The 19,033-nt window shown below is 40.9% G+C and overlaps 1 protein-coding gene across 2 annotated transcripts in view; it reads right to left on the bottom strand.

Moving 5' to 3' along the window:
• The window catches only part of BTBD8 (BTB domain containing 8), a 114,326-nt gene that overhangs the window by 18,235 nt on the left and 77,058 nt on the right, over positions 1–19,033 (bottom strand). Inside the window, exons 12-14 of one of the 2 annotated variants that reach the window (XM_089668935.1) lie at positions 11,073–11,202; positions 9,755–9,816; positions 3,622–4,261 (exon numbers count right to left, since the gene is read on the bottom strand). In XM_089668935.1, coding sequence (XP_089525061.1) covers positions 3,622–4,261; positions 9,755–9,816; positions 11,073–11,202 — 832 coding nt within the window. The remainder of the gene's footprint in view (positions 1–3,621; positions 4,262–9,754; positions 9,817–11,072; positions 11,203–19,033) is intronic. The other variant, XM_089668936.1, reaches the window with a different exon arrangement.

Raw genomic sequence — 19,033 nt, 5'->3', positions numbered from 1 at the left:
GCTCTCTCTGCTTCTGTGCTCTCCATTTCTCTCAAAATGTCTGAAAGAGTTAATTTTTTACTGTTTTTCAGTGCATTCTGGGCATTTTGGAAGATCTCCTGAGGTTATCTTTAAAAAACTCTTCTAAAAACGCAAACGCTTATAAACACGTTATGCAAACGCAGCTAAAATGACGTTTTTTAACCTAAGTTTTCCAGCAGTCAGTTTCCATCGTTCAGAAGTGTCCCGTGTACATAGGGCCTTAGAATGTGGCCAAGAGATTTCCAAGTTAGTCAGGATTTGCCTTTACTCCCACTTTAAATTCCTTTGCTGTTCATATTTAGCATGAATCAACTCAAGCTTTAAACTTTACTAAGCATGACTGTTGCGCTTTCACAAGTGTTGAGCCCACGCTATAACACTCACACTGCTGCTGATTTGTACAAAACAATTTGTGCTAATGCTACATACTGCATGGGAACATGTTAAGTCATTAACCACCTCCCGTCCGGCCGTTGTATATAAACGGCCGGATGGTGGCAGTGCAGGGGCGGGTGGACGTTTATAAATGGCCTCCCCGCACACTGCTTGTGCGCGCTCCGGACACAGTGGAACTCCGATCGTCGGACGGGACCTCTGTACGAGGTCCCGATCATGTGATCACTGATTGGCCAATCAGTGATCACATGCAGAATAGTAAGCAAGATGTCACTTCTGCCATCATTGCTTACTACGTGTGAAATCTGTGAATGATCACAGAGGTCACATGGTGCAAGGCTATTCACAACAGCCATGTGACAATCTGTGACCAATCACAGCTCACTCAGTAGTTCTCAATGGCTGCAAGAACGCAGCTAGAGAGAAGGAGAAATGATTGCTTTTACATACTTTATGGGTGTAAAAGCAATCAGTGTAAAAAATAAAATTTTCATCACCCCCCACAAGTAGTACAGTGTCACCATGGTGACATTGTACTGCTAGGGTGACCGTATGTTAAAAAAATAAAATAATTAATAATATACAAAAAAAGTAAAGTAAAAAAAAAAGTTTAAAAAATTATAATCTTTGGTTATAAACTAATATGGGTTTTTTTGTTTTTTTTACTAAAAATATAATGGAATACAATTTGGCCAAGATTTATGATGAAATACTATTTATTCGCAAAATTTTATAAGAAAAACACTTTTTTTCAAAATTTTTGGACTTTTTAATTTACCCAGTGGTGAACAAATACCACCAAAATAAAGCTTTATCTTTCTCAAAAAAATGCAAAAAAATTCATATGGGTACAGTATTGCATGACCGCGCAATTGTCATTCAAAGTGTGATAGCACTGAAAGCTGAAAATTGGCCTGGACAGGAAGGGGGTGAAAGTGTCCGGACTGGAAGTGGTTAAAGGCATGGATGACCCACTTGTAAACTCCAGACTGCATTTAACCATTTATCCATGAGGTTTAAGTAGCAATCTCAAAGAGCCCTGCCAGAACATACAGCATTTGTGAACTAGACGTCTCTTGGAAGAATGTACTGAAAACATTTAAAAAAACTGCTGTTTAACCGAATTCCTTCTTTTTCTATCATTGCAGTAGAACGCCATTTACATTATACATAAAAAATGAAGTGTGTGTCACTACAGCAGGAGAGAATCATTTTACCAGTTTTAAAAACAAAATTAAATTGGCTTCATTTTGAATTAGTGTTTGCTGTAAACTGCTATGGGCAAATAAACTACTGCTACTGACAGTAGTCAAACTCTAAAAATCACCAGGTACCTGCTGAGTTATTCAAAAAAGTATCATAGGTAAGTTTGTTGGTTATCCTGATAATTCAGTTGAACAATATTAACGCGCATCTCTGGGAAAAGCTTTCCCAACTCTTATTCCTACCACCCTCCTTTCTCATTCACTGGTTATTTAACAACTTGCCATCCTGAGGATTCACCCCCTTCCTGACCAGGCCATTTTTTGCGTTACGGTGCTGCATTACTTTACTGAATTGCGCGGTCATGCAACGATGCACCCACAGAAAAAAAATATATATATTTTTGACTTTTTGCTATTAAACATGTCCAGTATAAAATTATTTTTTTAAAAAAATCACATTTCATCAAATTTAGACCAAAATGTATGCTACATGTCTTTGCTACAAAAAAAAAAAATCCCAATACGTGTAAATGAATTGGTTTTATGTGAAAGCTATAGCGTTTACAAATGGTGGTATATATACTGGAATTTTTTTTTTTTGTACTAGTAATGGCGGCGATCAGGGACTTATAGCAGGACTTTGGTGGGCATTCTGACACTGGGGGGAACTGACTTGGTGTCACTGACATCCCCAGTGACACCAATACAGTGATCAGTGCTAAAAAAGAAAAAAAAGAACTGACACTGTACTAATGGCACTTGGCAGGAATGAGTTAACATGAGGGGTGATCAAAGGGTTAACTGTGTGCTGTTTCACAGTAAGCTCTGTGTGCGCGCTTCATTGTAATCACACTGCTTTGGATGGCTGTGCTGTGCACAGCCATCCAAAGCAGTGTGCACGAGCTGACACGGAGAACTGTGTTTACATACAGTTCTCTTCCCCTTCGGAGATGCTCAGTAATCATGGGGCGCCGGCGAGTAATTCCCAGCTGGAACCCAGTGATCGATAGCCGCAGCCGCAAATGGCGGCGTGGGTAGGGCGCGCACGTGCCCACCTACCCGGAAATGCAAAATCATGTATATATACACACACACACGTGATTTTGAGCACCCGTGCCGCCCTGTAGCAGTGTATCTGCTTTAGGGCGGTCGGGAAGCAGGTAAAAAGGTTAAATACCTTTGCAAGCTTTTTTTTTTTTTTTTAAAATACTCCCCTAGCGCTAACATTTGTGTCCCTAGCTAGCATTGTTTTCCGAGATTACTACTGGTTGATTCAGTGCTGCAATCTGTGCCTGCACCAATCAGTTGCTTCTTCATGACACCATACCACTGAAGTCTTCTGGATACTCAGAGGACTATGCCACTTGACATCAAATAGGAATTGTCCACATCACCCAGTCAGTGATGCAGACAACAAAAAGGATCATTCTACAGTAAAGAAGATAGACTTGCGACCTGACGTGTCAAGTGATCTCAAATTTAGGTAAGCATCTTTCACTTTCCTTAATTTTGATTTTTTTAAATGGCAGAATAGAATTTTCTTCTACTTCCTATATTATAGGAACAAAAGTTTGTTTACACCTGACTTGGTGTTCTCCTTTAGCTATACCAGCCTACACTCCTATTGGGAAGGCTTTCCACAAGATCTCTGGAGGTATTTTGCACCCCTTCAGCCAAAAGAGCATTAGTGAGGCCAGGTACTGATGTTGGACAAGAAACCAGACTCACAACTTGCATTCCATACCAAAAGTGTTCAACAAGGTCAAAGTCATGGCTCTGTGAAGGCCACTTGAGTTCCTCAAAACCAAAAACTTGTCAATGTTCCGTTCTTTCAAAGCAAACATGTCAAACCATGCCTTTATGGACCTAGCTTTGTGCACAGGAACACAGATTCTAGTGTCCCTAAAGATGTGGAATATTGTACAGGTTTATCCATATATAGAAGCCTTTCGACACACTGAAAAAACAAGACATCAGAACCTTAGGTATGCGTGCTCACCTGCAGCTATCTCTTTGGAACAATCTGGATAAGTTTTCAACATCTTATTAAATTGTGGTGAGCCAGTTGTAGAATTTGACTGCTTATCAGCTGGACGATCAGCATTCTGCTCACCTGGAGATGAAGCAGCATTGGAAAGTTCACTATTGAGGTTTGCAGATTTTAAACTTGGCAATGTGCCTGTCACAGGAGAAGCAGGATCTTTGCCAGTTTTCTTCAGTGTCTTTACTTTAGGTGTTGGATTAACACTCCCATTTGTTGCTTTGGGCCTAGCACCTGTTCTTCCTAATTCTGGCTTTGAATTACTGGCAGAATCACCTTTGGAAGCACAACCGTCAGTCTTTGCATTGTCACCGTTTTCCAATTTGGTCTTCACAATGAGTTTTGGTCTTGTTGTAATTGTCTTTTCCGTCTGTTTTGGGTCTTTAGATAATTTGCTGGTCACTTTCTTGACATCCTTTCCCTTTACATCATCATCTTTTCCCTTTGCAGAAGAAATTCTAGTTACATTTGTTGTATGTCCAGAAGCACCCAATGAATCAGATTTCATTTTCCTCTGATCAATAAAATAACTGTTTGAATATTTCTTGCTTTCCTCTGATCGTTCTTCTTTTGACTTCACAATTTTAAGTCGACTTTGCTGAAAAAATAAAAATAAAAAAATAAATTCCAAGCAATACAAAACCATTTGAGATTTGTTTTGGTTTTTTACAATTTACAATACATATTAACCACTTCAAGTCCAGACACTTTCACCCCCTTAGAGTCCAGGCCAATTTTCAGCTTTCAGCACTAACACACTTGAGTGACAATTACTCCGTCATGCAACACTGTACCCATATGAAATTGTTATCCTTTTTTTCAGACAGAGAGCTTCATTTTGGTGGTATTTGATCACCACTGGGTTTTTTATTTTTTGCTATATAATTGAAAAAAATACTGACAATTCTGAAAAAAAAATTTTTCTTCATAAATTTAGACCAAAAATGTTTTCTTCTACATTTTTGGGGTAAAAATAACCCAAAAGAGTTTATATTATTTAGTTTGTGTGAAAGCTATAAAGTCTACAAACTATGGGATATATATTTGAAAATTGAGCAGTTGAGTTCCTAAAATGCCAGACGCTGGTATGGCATATGGAAGTGATCAGGATGCTGGTATGGGGTATGGTGGTGATCAGGACATTAGCATGAGGTATGGAGGTGACCAGGACGCTGGTATGGTTAAAGTGTTCAAAACCTTTTTTTGGATAGAGTAGGTAATGGGTAAAACTGTCAATGTTTTTTGTGTAATCTAGGGAGATTTCCCTTCACTTCCTACACCAGACACACAGCAGTTCTGTGTTTCTGTGACAACTTTGTGTTTGCGTTTTTTATAATACAATTTGCAACTATTATCATCTAGCCCCTTTGTGTCCAAGCTCAAAGTTTTAGTGTGTCCAGGAGGTACAGGTGCAGCATTCAGCCCTGCTGCTGGTAAAAGTCTATGGCAGGCTTAAATATGCGGTAGACAGGGCTGAACACAGGTATGAAGTGGTACTTACATTTAGGGCCTTATATATTCAGGGACGTATGCCAGAAAGCAGAATATCTTGCATGCTATAGATACTGCATTTTTTAATTAATAGTTTACCACATTAAAATGTTGCATCTAATCTCGGTTATACAGTCAAGCTTTATTACAGTTATGCTCTAAAGTGGTTGTAAAGGCTGAAGGTTTTTTTTACCTTAATGTATTCTATGTATGAAGGTAAAAAAAAAAACCTGTGTGCAGCAGTGCCTTCAGCCTCCTCAATACTTACCGAAGTCTCATCACAATGTGAATGATAGCCTCAGCTGTTCCGGGTCTGTGCCTCTTCACTGGCTGAGACAGCAAGTCAATCACAGCCAGTCAGCCATTGAGAAGAGAGGGGGAGGGCGAGGCCAAGTCACGGCTCCGTGTGTGAATGGACACAGAGCAGCGGGTGCCCCCATAGCAAGCTACTTGCTGTGGGGGCACCCGACAGACAGGAGGAGCCAGGAGAGCCTGTGGGGGACCCAAAAAGAGGAGGATCCAGGCTGCTCTGTGCAAAACCACTGCACACAGTAGATAAGTATAGACAAGTTTGTTATTTTACAAAAAAAAAAAAAAAAACAAAAAAAAAAACTTTTAGAAATCGCTTTAATCTCTTCTGAACCAGGTAATATAGGACTTGAACATTAACTGTGGCTTTTGATATTGTAACTGTATTTAGGAAGAGCTCTTCTGCATATTAATGTGGAATGTTTTTGTACAAGCATCTATAGATGCTCTTTTAGGGCTCATTCACACAGGCAATTTGGCCCGTACAAAATGAAGAAGTACCTTAAGTGGGCTAGAGCCACCACCTGGTGCCGCTTTTAAGCAGCCTATGTTTCTCTATAGGGTTATATGGACACTGTCTGAATTCAGACATACTTTTAAAATTTTAGTTTTTTACATTTGTATATGCTTAGTTTTCCATATCTCTATTATTGTAGGAAATGTACAGATTTGTGGATTAATGACTATTTCACTACAGCCAGTCTACCTTTCTGGTAGTAAACATGTTAAAAAAAAAATACAAATAAAACTACCTGCTGCAAGGTAATATCATAATGTGCTTGTATGCACTGCACACTAGTACATCAGTAAAGACTTACCTTAGAACAAAGCCCTCCAGTGGCATGCTCTCACCGCTGCAGAAGGATTCCATCTTCACCCCGTCTTCCTTCCAGGTTCACGGGCTGTGGCTGCTTGTATGACCGAGCCGCCGAAGACGTCACTGGGAGTTTCGGCCACAGCACACAGCTCTGAAGGAAACGGCACAGGTATGCTGTTCTTTCAGAGTGCATGCGCCGGTACTGCCACCGGCCACTGCTCCATAGAATCTCCTAAACAGTGAACATTTAGGAGATAATCATTTTACCTACAGGTAAGCTTTATTATAAGCTTACCTGTAGGTAAAAATATAAGAAATGACTTTACTACCACTGTAATAAAATGTTGAAATGGGACATCAACCATACAGGGCATGCAGTGGTTTCAGTCCATCTGCAGACCCACAGATGCACACTATCCTTTCACAAGGGTACTACATTTTTTGTTTTTTTTTTATCAGTTCAGTCATGTTTTTTTCAAAGGAAAAATGGATCAGTTTTTCATCAGTTTTTACATCCACTACCAATGCAAAAAAAGGACAGTTTTTCCATTTACATCCGTTTTTCCATAGAGATGCATTGAGGACCAGTTTTCAAACAAACAGAACGCCAATGTAAAAGGGGCTTTAGGTGCAGCAGAAATTTACAAATTATGTAAAACTGTACATCAGGAAGCATATAATAAGCAAATATGACTGCCCGCATTTACATCTATAAGAAAAAATTATAAAGAGACACAAGGATTTTAAAATATAAAAACACATTTATAAGATTATTTACCTTAAGCAGATCACCAGCACATATGTGTCAAAAACATTTAGAAGCTAGTTGAAGACTACCAGAACTGTACAAGTACCACTGTAGTGTTTGCATGTTACGGCCCAGTTGCCCTACAGTCCAACACAATCTGCCTCCCAATATCTAAACTACAAAATAAGTCCAGGAGCAAGAGAGGAGATAGGAACTAATACATACACACGTGCTTATTATAACAAAACATTTTTAGAATTCTGTAAATAAAACCATCTTATAAGTGCAGGTTTATGAAAATAGCAGTACCTAAAACAACAAATATTTAATATATTGCAGCTTAAAAGGCTGTACACGTGGTGGATGCATTTTTTTTTCTCAGGCATTAATTTTCAACAGACCCTTACATCAAACACTTCCTGTCCTAGGGTGACAACGCTCACTATCTATGGAGAAACAGTGTTGTCACTTAGGACAGGAAGTGTTCAGGACTACACCCCCCTCTCCCTTACCTCCATACCATAGTAGGGATAGAGGGGTTCCGCTTTCCACAGAAAAAACTAGGAACAATGTGAACTGATAACACTTAGCTGAGGCAGAAAGCACAGGAAGTTAAAAGCTTACTAAATTATTGGCAGGATTAATGTATACCTGTTACATTTGGAACAAAGCTAAATAAAATGTGTCTTTCAAATGGTACATATCAGGGGTCTCCAAACTTTTTAAACAAAGAGCCAGATTACTGTCCTTTAGGCTTTAGGGAGGGATTGTGCCCCATGGTTGGTGTCATTGGGAGGAATAGTGCTCCATGGTTGGTGTAATTGGGAGGAATAGTACCCCATTATTGGTGTCACTGGGAAGAATAGTGCCCCATCGTTGCTGTCAGTGGGAGGAATAGTGCCCCATCAATAATGTCAGTGGGAGGAATAGTGCCCCATCAATGTCAGTGGGAGGAATAGTGCCCCATCAATGTCAGTGGGAGGAATAGTGCCCCATCAATGTCAGTGGGAGGAATAGTGCCCCATCAATAATGTCAGTGGGAGGAATGGTGCCCCATCAATAATGTCAGTGGGAGGAATGGTGCCCCATCAATAATGTCAGTGGGAGGAATGGTGCCCCATCAATAATGTCAGTGGGAGGAACGGTGCCCCATCAATAATGTCAGTGGGAGGAATGGTGCCCCATCAATAATGTCAGTGGGAGGAATAGTGCCCCATCAATAATGTCAGTGGGAGGAATAGTGCCCCATCAATAATGTCAGTGGGAGGAATAGTGCCCCATCAATAATGTCAGTGGGAGGAATAATGCCCCATCAATAATATCAGTGGGAGGAATAGTGCCCCATCAATAATGTCAGTGGGAGGAATAATGCCCCATCAATAATATCAGTGGGAGGAATGGTGCCCCATCAATAATGTCAGTGGGAGGAATAGTGCCCCATCAATAACGTCAGTGGGAGGAATAGTGCCCCATCAATAATATCAGTGGGAGGAATAGTGCCCCATCAATAATGTCAGTGGGAGGAATAGTGCCCCATCAATAATGTCAGTGGGAGGAATAGTGCCCCATCGTTGGTATCCTTGAGATGAATTTTGTCCCATCGCTGGAGTCACTAAATGGAATAGTGCCCAAAAGGCTAAGTAAAGGCAAGCAAAGGGCCACATTCAGCCCCCAGGCTGCAGTTTGGAGAACAACAGTATATATTGTAGACCAGAGGAGCAAATAAGAGAAGTTCATTGTTGGGGCTTACTCACAGTTTAAGCTTGCCGTATGTTAAATCTCATTGTGCAATCTTTAGGTTACCAACAACAATGTAGTGAAAGGTCCACTCAGTCATATGGCCATGTGAAGTATCAAACACATCAAGCTCATGCAGTGTAACAAAAAATGTCAGCTGGAATTAAAACAGATTTGTCTCTTTAACCCAAAGACACGGAGTAATGTTATTTTCAACTACCGTTAAGCCAAACTGTATGTGTGCCATTACTCATGTTATTGCAGATTATGATAAAGCATCCAAAAAATAATAGAGGTCAACTGTAATCAAATCTAAAAATACAGGAGCTTCTCATAAGCTTCAAATATCAATCCTCTGCAAATAAAAAAAAACAAAAAAAACCCACCATACAGGACCATCTTGTCTCTGTCTTACTGAAAAATGGGACTTGTAGTCAATTCTTTGTGCGATTACTGCATTATAGGTGTTGCGCTTTGGAGTGTTCTGTATTGTAAGTAACAAAGTCTGCCCCCATATTACCTGCAGCATTACCTGGGAACATATCTCAAGCTGCAGAGGAAGGGATGCCGCCAGCACATCAGCAAAAATAAACAAAACTGCCTTAAGATACTTCAGTGTCCTTTTGGATACATTAGCTGTGCTCTTTCCTCTTGAATGAATCAAATCTGGATGCTAGTTAATGATGCAGTGACTTGTGGGAAGTTACTGGCATTTACATAAGGATCTATTTATAGTCATATCAATCTGGGAACGGCATCTAGAAATCTGGGTATTTTTTCACTCTAAATTACACAACATATCTTGAAAAAGTAATGATTTTAGTCACAGGCTCAGCAGCTGTATACTGGAAAGAATTTGGACAACATGAACCTTTAGGGCGGTATTATTTCCAACCTAAACCTTTCTCCAGAACAGTAAATCATCTTTATATTTATCTATACAACATTCTTTATTCACTTATAAATAACTTCATTTAATTCAGATTTACCTGGGAACTTGTAAATGTGGGCTTCTTTGCAAGTCTCCGATCATCCCCTTTATCAAAGGCAGCTGAAGAGTAAAAAATACACTTAATGGATTATTAAAAAAAACAAAACAGCAATATACAGACATTTATCTTAAGCAATAACATGGTTCATGGGTTCATAGTGTAGTAGGATCAGAATACAAAAAAGGATGTATGTGATTGTTTGAAGCAACTGTCCTTCAGAAATTTACTACTAAAAGCCAGCTGCCAGGAAATGGTGCACCTGTTTTTTTCTTCTTAACAATATGCTGCAAATGACGGTCCCCCCCCAGCAGTGAAGGAGCCAGTCATATAGCAGCAGCCTCCACTGCGGTAACAGTGTTTTACTATAGTGTATTAGGGAAAGATTTCTTCTGGGAAATACATGCAGCAAAATTGGAAGTGTTAGCGCACAAGCGCTGATTTATGGAAGAACGCTCTTCCTAATGAGCACTGCATGCAATGCATGTAAATAATTTAAAAAACAAAGCATCTTTAAAAGCAATTATAAAAGGTTTTATGGACCGTGCCGGTGTGGTATGCACAAAGAAGATCAGTCTGCATTATGCATGAGAAAACATGCATGCAAATGATTTTGTGGATGAGCTGTAATTCTATTGGTGTCATTCAGACGTTAACAGTGGTCAATTACTATTAGTGTATGACACTACTACTAGCCTGCACTTGAGAATACGAGTTATTGTTGAATGAAATGCAATCTCAGCAATAGACTTTCACATGCCACTACTACCGATGAATAAAGATGATATTAATAAGAATAATAATAAACAAGAACAACAACTGAATCTGCACATAGCTATTTGGGTTCTGTCTTGTATGTCTTTCTCAAGGAACATATGAGAGTATAATTGATACTGACAGTAAACGGGTCTGATTTTGCTGATGCTTCATGTTTGGGCTGTTAATAGTAGCTCTGTATTCAATATTTATGATGCATAACCTTTCATCCTCCATAGCTTCCTCTCATTTAAGTCATGTGGAAAATGGTATATTTTTCTGCAAAGCCAGATAAGCAGACATCATGCAGATCACACCAAACACTTTAATCAGGCAGCAGATAAATACTGCAGCATGGTTTTCTTTCATCTGTGTGCAAATAAGCATGACATTGATGGTAATTCTTCATCTCATTATAATTAAACCAGGAAAAGCATATCAGAAATATTTCATGCAAATACTATCCGATAAAGACTGAGCCTTGACCAAAGCATGAATCACAGCACATCATCATCAGCACACATTCTGAACTCTATAATCATGTAGGAATACGCAGACATACCTGCTTGTATTTTGTCCTGATCGCCCGGCCTCATCAATTTCCAGCCCTCCGTGTGCCGTACAGCATAAAAAGACTGGACCAGGAAGCTCCACAGCTTATCACGCAGGGCTTGGATCTTGCACGTAAAAACCTATGTTCAAGCAACAAATCAGCAGCTGTTCAGATGAACATTTCCATGGCAACCAGTCATTATATTCCTCGCTCTCAGAATCTTACTCCCTAAGCTTTGTCAGTGATGTCATCACACAGACTGTATGACTGCCTACTGGAGGGAGCATTACGAATGGCTTTCAGTTCTGCAGCATTAGATTATACAAGCGGCGTGGATATGAAGCTGCTTTGTGACAGACGGTGGAAACGCCATCTTAAACACACTGGCTTCTTCACTGGTGTCAGTCTGCTGGCTGCCTGCAAAGTCAAATACTCCTGGGAGCAACTGTGAATGTGATTATGCCAGCAGCTCTTGTTTGTTTCGTGTATGTTATTACAGCTTCGCCCACTACGCCTTCTCATCATATTTGCATAGTAACTCATTAAATAGAGATCGCCTACAAAGTAGCACATAGATCTCCAACAGAACACATTTTTTTTTTTTTAAAAACATAGCATTTCACAAAGCAGCCTGCATTTTGTCATCGTACTACTGCTAAAAAAAAAAGCAGACAACTGAATTTTAAAGTTGCGCAAATGTTACAAATGTAGGTCAGGTGACTTAATATGATCGTTGTACAGTGAGAGTGTCTTGTTCTAATGGCCTTTCAGAAATCCTCTAATCTCTTTACTACGTGAGGCCTTGGGTCTGCTGTGCCATTTGTTACAATGCAGCAGCGCAGAAGTGGTTAACTGCAGAACTATTTACCATGTCTCTGCAGAGCCGCCAGCAATCTAGTCATGCAGGACGCTTGAAAAGGGAAAGCCTTCCTTCACCTAGCTTACAGCAAACAGGAATGTATCCATCTCCTGGGAATAGTTCCAGTTTAGCAATCTCCTAGCAAGGAACAGGTGAATCATTACAGATGGGTGGATTTTTTCTTACGCTATTATATGACACAGCTCAATGGGATATGGCTAGCCAAGATGTTAATATACCATAAAATTAAAAGAAAACAGATATTTTAGCTTTTACTTTAGATATGCGACCAAAAAAAAAAAAAAAAAGACAGGAAAAAAAAAAGAAAGTTTTTCGCAGACTGCCGAAGGGGATTATTCTCAAGATCAGCTGTGACGGTTTTATTAATGGACACAGCCTGCAGTGCCTTCTTCATGGCTGCAGCTTGTCATACATTATCTGCTGTTAGATTTGTCTGCATTGCAGTCTGTGCTGTACAAAGACATCTATTAGCGGTGTCATTCAAATGACACTGTACAAAAAACTATTTGTATTTTAGTAAAGGGTTGTCTACTTTTGGCCTAGTGGTGACAGAGGACATGCAGGGGACTGAGGACCAGAGTAGTAAAACAGTCACTACATCATTAGTTCGTAGAATGTAAAGGTTAATAGCCATGTTGGATGAACAATTCTGGCTCCCTACAAGCTTCTACGGTCGGAAGCTGCGCACTGTGTTCTGGCAGTCCATTCATTTCTATGGGCTGACAATGTACCACAATGGACTAAAAATCACACCTGACACTAAATCTTCCAATGGAGTGCTCCACAATGCAGGGAAGTGTGTTACCATGTGGAGTACAAGTGGTTTATCCTCCTGAAGTGTAGTATTTGTTGCATGAATTGCGCTCCTGAAATGCTGCGGTGAACCACCCTAAAGTGGCTGGAAAGACTCAAGGTTTCTTACCTTCATGCACTCTTTGCATGAAAGTTAAAAAAAAAAAAAAAAAAAAAAAAAAAAAAACAACAACACCATGTGTGCAGCAGTTCCCCCAGCCCCTACCAATACTTACTTGAGCCCCACTGCGATCCAGCGATGAGCACGAGAGCCTCGGCTCTCCATCAGCTCTCCCTCCTCACTGGCTGAGATAGCAGCGAGAGCCAGTGGCTCATGCTGCTGTCGATCACAGCCAGTGAGGAGAAAGAGAACAGGGTCGAGCCACAGCTGTGTGTGTGAATGGCTAAGCAGAGTATTGGCTCAGGAGCAAACCAGCTTGAGTGCCCCTATAGCAAGCTGCTTGCTCTGGGGGCACTTGGCAGGAGGGAAGGGCCAGGAACGCCAGAGGAGGATCGGGGCTGCTCTGTGCAAAACCACTGCACAGACCAGGCAAGTATGAGATGTTTATTTTTAATTGCCTTTAAAGTCACTTTAATTTAATCTGCCATTGGCATAACTATACATAACTAGAGCCACATAAATTATGAATTTTTATAAAAAAAACAAATTCATGGCTCTGAACGCAACATGGCTCTAAGGATCTTTAAAGTGATACTAAACAGAGAAGAGTTAATTGCCATCATTTTTTCCCACAAATCATATATTATGAACAAATATATAGGAGTACTAAAATGTCTTCATAAACAGCACTCAGTTAAATTAAAAGGATCATATATAAATAAATAACACATAAAAAGAAATAAGGAAACTTCCACCAAAGTGTGCAAAAACGTGAAATAAAGTTCAGTTCATTTCATTGCTGTGATATTCCTTTACGGTTGTTCAATCCACCATCATTGTGATCCTCCAGTGACTAACACCCCATCAAATTGAACACTCACCCTCAGAGGAAGTCGGAATGATGAAACGCGTCAGTGCATGACCATCTGTGACGTCAGCACACACGCCAGGACCACGTCGGGGGGGGGGGGGGGGGTGTCACATGACTGCTGCTACAGGATTCTTATTCAGAAGTGTGTGGCGAGACGGTCATCTGCCGCTGAAGAGGCTATCAGAACATTTTGGAGTGTTTTTCATGCATGTGCTTTTATATTTGACTCAATTGTGAGTTCCATTTTAAGGGGGGCTTTGGTTAATAAATGTGTTAACGGAATTACACTATGTGGCGGTTTTCATTTTGCCCACATATGGAGTTGGATTACTAAGAGTAAATCTTGATGATGAGGAGGTCAGAAGGAGAGTTATCAATACTTTATTGGATGGATGGTGATCTTGTTCAGTGATACGGAGGTTGAATAGCCCACTGTCGGTCCTGTAATCATTCAGCACCAAGGAGTTTGATTTTCCACTGCTGGTTACTCACCAGTATCTGTTGAGTGTTCTATTTGATTTTGATGGGGTGTTAGTCACAATGATGGTGGATTGAACATCCTTAAAAGGAATATCACAGTAATGAAATGAACTGAACTTTATTTCACATTTTGCACACTTTGGTGGAAGTTTCTTCATTTCTTTTCTTTTTATGAGTTATTGATTTATATAGGATTCTTTGTTTTTTAGGGTAAGCTCGGTTACACTTTATAGGTTTTAATTTTGTCAGGATTTCACTTTCTCCATTATTCAAAGCGTGGGGATACAAGCAGTCTTTGTAGTTTATACATATATAAATCATATATTATGCCATGGGATTTTGTGGTTTTATTTATTTTAATTCTTTTAGTACCTTATTCCTGCAGCACTGTTGTGTGGTCACATGATCTCTCCCTGTTTTTAAGAATCTGCAGGAAAAGATCCTTGGGAGGGGCTTCTATTACTATAGTCCAGGGGTGCTCCTTCATTCACTCCGGCCACGCCCTCACTCCTGCCGCCCACTGACACCAATGATGGGGTACTATTCCTCCCACTGACACCAATGTTGGGACACTATCCCCCCCACTGACACCAATGACGGGGCACTATTCCCCAACGGCTGACACCAATGACGTACTATTCTTCCCATTGACACCAATGACGGGGCACTACCCCCCCCCCCCCCACACTGACACCAACGATGGGACACTATTCCTTCCCCCACTGACACCAACGATGGGGCACTATTCCTTCCCCCACTGACACCAACGATGGGGAACTATTCCTCACCCCACTGACACTAATGATGGGGCACGTTTCTTCCCACTGACACCAATGATGGGGCACGTTTCTTCCCACTGACACCAATGATGGGGCACGTTTCTTCCCACTGACACCAATGATGGGGCACTATTTTGCTCCATAAGATACACTTGGGGGGAAAGGTCTGTGCGTCTTATGGAGCGGCTGGCCCAGTATTCCCGCCGCCATTGTATGTCCGCAGTCTCTGGTCATCTCCTGTACTGTGCCCGCATTTGTACATAGTTTTTTTTTTTTTTTTTTTTTTTAAAACTATAGTCCGGCCCTCCAACGGTCTGAGGGACAGTGAACTGGCCCCGTTTAAAAAGTTTGAGGACCCCTGCTATAGTCTATGCCTGTGCAGTCCTGATTGGTGCTGTGCCAGTCACATGACTAAAAAAAAAAAGTTTCGGAAGAGCAATTCAAATCAAATTATAAAATATCAAAAAACAATTTTATAGCTCCTATAAATCTTTATTAAACATCAGATGTGTATTTTTGTGCATTAATATGATGTAGAAAGAGACACAGATGACTGATGCTAGCTTTCATTTTGTTAAGATGGCTTCTACACCCAAGGCTCTTTTCTTACTTCCAGGTAATGGCATGCATTAATGGACGTATCCCTATGGACAAGAAAAGTCGCCATTTCCATTAAAGAAGTAGCCTCCCCAGAAGGTAATAAGGCTGCTTAAATCCCCCAGGGGACCATGTGCACATAGCACTTGTCCCCAATAAAATCAGTGCTGTGGTTCAGAAAGCTAGACCTTCCCATCCTCATTCAACAATGCTGGACAAAGGAGATGGGCTTCTGACTGACTGCAAGGAGCAGGAGGGGGCAGTGCAGACAGAGCCTGCACCGCCCCTGCCACTTGTGAATGCTGCAGAGCCTACACAGCCCCTGCCACTTGTGAATGCTGCAGACAGAACATCTGCAGCTCTCCTTTCCATGCATCAGTTTTCCTCCTCTGCACCAATTGTACAAATAAAAAGCTAAGCTTGCAACTTCCCTCATCCCCTCCCCATTCTACAGCCATGCCTTTACTGATACTGTTAAAAAAATGCAAAAAAAACAAAACAAACTGAGCCTGAAATCTCCCCAGCCGCCAGCTAGTTGGATAATTGGGGGGGGAGGGGGCATAGATGACTACAGTAAGACCTTGTGGAAAATGGAGTGTAGGCTGGGCTGTGGGAGGTTGTAGACTCAGCCTTTTATTTGTACAAATGGAGCAGAGGAGGCAAAAGGATGCATGGAAAGGAACACCCATAACTTGGGCTTCTGCCTGGGATGGAGCTGCAGTCAAACACAGACAGTAATGACAACAGAATTTTATTTCCAAACCACAGCACCAACCGCTATGTGTACAGAGTATACTAAGGTATATAACATTTCTTTCCAACTGCGGTGAGAGTTCTTCTTTAAAAAAGGTTCTGTTTATCTACGGATATTTGGACAAGCATAACATTGATTTTAGGGTATTTATCTGGTCATTACAGCAACAATGCCAATGCCAGTTTCCTGAACAAGACTGGACCACATGTTCCCTTTACTTGACTGCAATACTAGTGGGAAAATCAGCATGTGTGTATACATTAAAGTAATTCTTCATCAGTAAAATCCAGTGGAGCGTCCATCCCTAACTCAATCTAGTCTAAAATTTTTTATTTCTTTTTCTTTATTCTAGAATAGGATGGGTTAGGGTTGGAAGCTTGCTGGATTTTCCATGTTCTTTTCTCTTCACAACAGCTTAATGTACGGTCACTTAAAACCTACAATGCCTTCATACCACAGTATAAGTATAGTACCGTAAAATACAAATTAAGTTGGTAGATCTTAGCCTTGTACAGTATGTGTATCCTATTGATATGTAATAGCTATGAACCACAAAGATGTCCTTATCTCCTCACTGTCAAGATGTAACCAAGCTGTTCAAATATAGTTTCTAGAGAGTGACAGGATTTTTCACCAATAGCTGCACTTACTAAAGAAGGTGCCACCCAATACAACACATAATACCGGATACATATCTGGACATCTGAACAAGTGAAAATTCAGAAAGACAACTGGCACTAAAATGTTCCATAGTCAGGTCCAATTTAAATAAGTTTGTGTGAGCATTGACCATGGATTTTTTTTCCTCCAACCCACCCAATGGCGTTATGTGCTCACAGACAACTATAGGTCATATACAAGGGTTGATGCAAAAAATTATGTGATTTCACAAAGCAAAAAACCCCCCCAAAAAATAAAAAAAAAACACCACCACAAAATAAGAAGTGCCATACTGTATTAGCTACAGTCCATGATTTGGTAATTGTATAAACAATCAATTTAGTCTATAGACAATACAAAAAGTAAAACTAAACGAAACATTTACAATAATGGGTCCACCACATTTCAACAGTAGTTCAGTATAAGAATACCCAGTATACAAATAGGGGCCCTGCTGAATGTCTTTTCAAGTAAATTCCAAGTAATAGTGACAGGCCATTTTCATTCTTTACATTACAGTTTTACATTCAACACACTAATACAGTCCCATACCTTCCAGCCATACTAGCTTCCAAAAGACCATCCTGGGATTTTAACAAAATCCTGGTGTCCCGCAGATCAGGGCTGGAGCCCCAAGGCCTAGTTCTTGAACACATTTTGGCACTTGATGTCACTAAAAAACCTCGTAGGATGCACTAGCACCAAGCACCCAGGGGATGTGCCTTGCATCTCCTGTGGAGATCCAAAGGAGATGAAGTCCACGATTGCCCCCCCCTGCAGCAGCTAGCATCTCGCCATCACCAGTTGCCTGTCAGGCGCATACATGTCATAGCTAAGGGAAGCTTCCTCTAGGCTCCTCCTCGGTTCTGACATATATCATTACACAACAGGAGGAGGAGCCCAGGAAGAGGGACACTCCCCTGCAGTGAGGCATGCTGATCTGAGATATGAAAATTGCACTGGAGAGCACAATGACTTGGAGGGTAGAGGTTCAGCTAACAAAGATTTGTGCTAGTGAAGGATTGTATCTGGGAAGAGTGACTGAAGGGGGGGGGGGTATTTTGTGCTGGGGCACCTTCAATTCCCTATTTGTACTAGAAGGGGGTAGAGGTTTTGCCACTGGGAATAATTATTTTGGGGGGGGGTTTGGAACGGTTTGTGCTGGATAGGGCTTTGGGGGGGCGGGAAGAGGATTTGTACTAGAAGGGGGATTTGTGCTGGGAGGAGGAATGGGGGGGGGGGTGTATTTGTGGTTAGGAAGAATTGTGCTGAGGGGATTGGTAGAGGAACGGGATTTGTCTTCTCTGCTCTACATCCGTTCAAAGTGCTGAATTTATAAAGCTTGACAGAGTTCAGAAAAAGGGGGCGGAGAGCTGAAGTTACACTTGCAGAGCTCAGTAGGGAGAGCTCTGAGAGCTGATTGGAGGAAAAAAAGACAACCCCCCCCCCCCTCTATGCAGCTCACAGAAACAGAGCTGAGGCTGTCACTCTGCTGGAGGTAACTCCCCCTTCACCATTTTTCTCTTGGTGTCAGGAAAACTTCTCAGGAATGAAGCGACAGAAATTACACTTACTACTTAATTAAAACAAAGTACATACTATAGAGGATTTTCATGTCTGAGGTTTACAACCACTCTAAAGCTAGAAGAAAAATATAGTTACACACTTTCAGCAGAGATGAAAAAAGGCATCCAACCTCCTAGAACACTAGCGAAAAACTGAAGCACTACAGTTATAGGTGGGATTATAGAGGGGCTGTTGGCAGTCTTTTTTTTTTTGCCAATATTCCAACCTCCTGTAAGGCATCAGTTTAACTCTCCTGTTTAAGAATTCCTGTGTCTTTCAACCAATGATAAAGAAAAGCCTGTTTACAGTGCTCAAGCTGAAATCTACACAAACAAATGAAAGTCAGAAACCAAAAATCTGTTTAAAAAAAATGTATAATCTTAAAACCCATCTCCGGCCATATATGTGGCCGCAAGGATCAGTTAAGGGGTGGGGTATTGTTTGTTGAGGGTGTGGCATGTCTAGCAAAA

The sequence above is a fragment of the Staurois parvus genome, unplaced genomic scaffold (assembly GCF_062004578.1).
Source record: "Staurois parvus isolate SC_StPar_1 unplaced genomic scaffold, SC_StPar_1.0 ptg000066l, whole genome shotgun sequence".
In the NCBI taxonomy this organism is placed as follows: Eukaryota; Metazoa; Chordata; class Amphibia; order Anura; family Ranidae; genus Staurois; species Staurois parvus.
The sequence above is the reverse complement of the archived record's forward strand: the minus strand, read 5'-3'. Positions and strand labels throughout refer to the sequence as shown.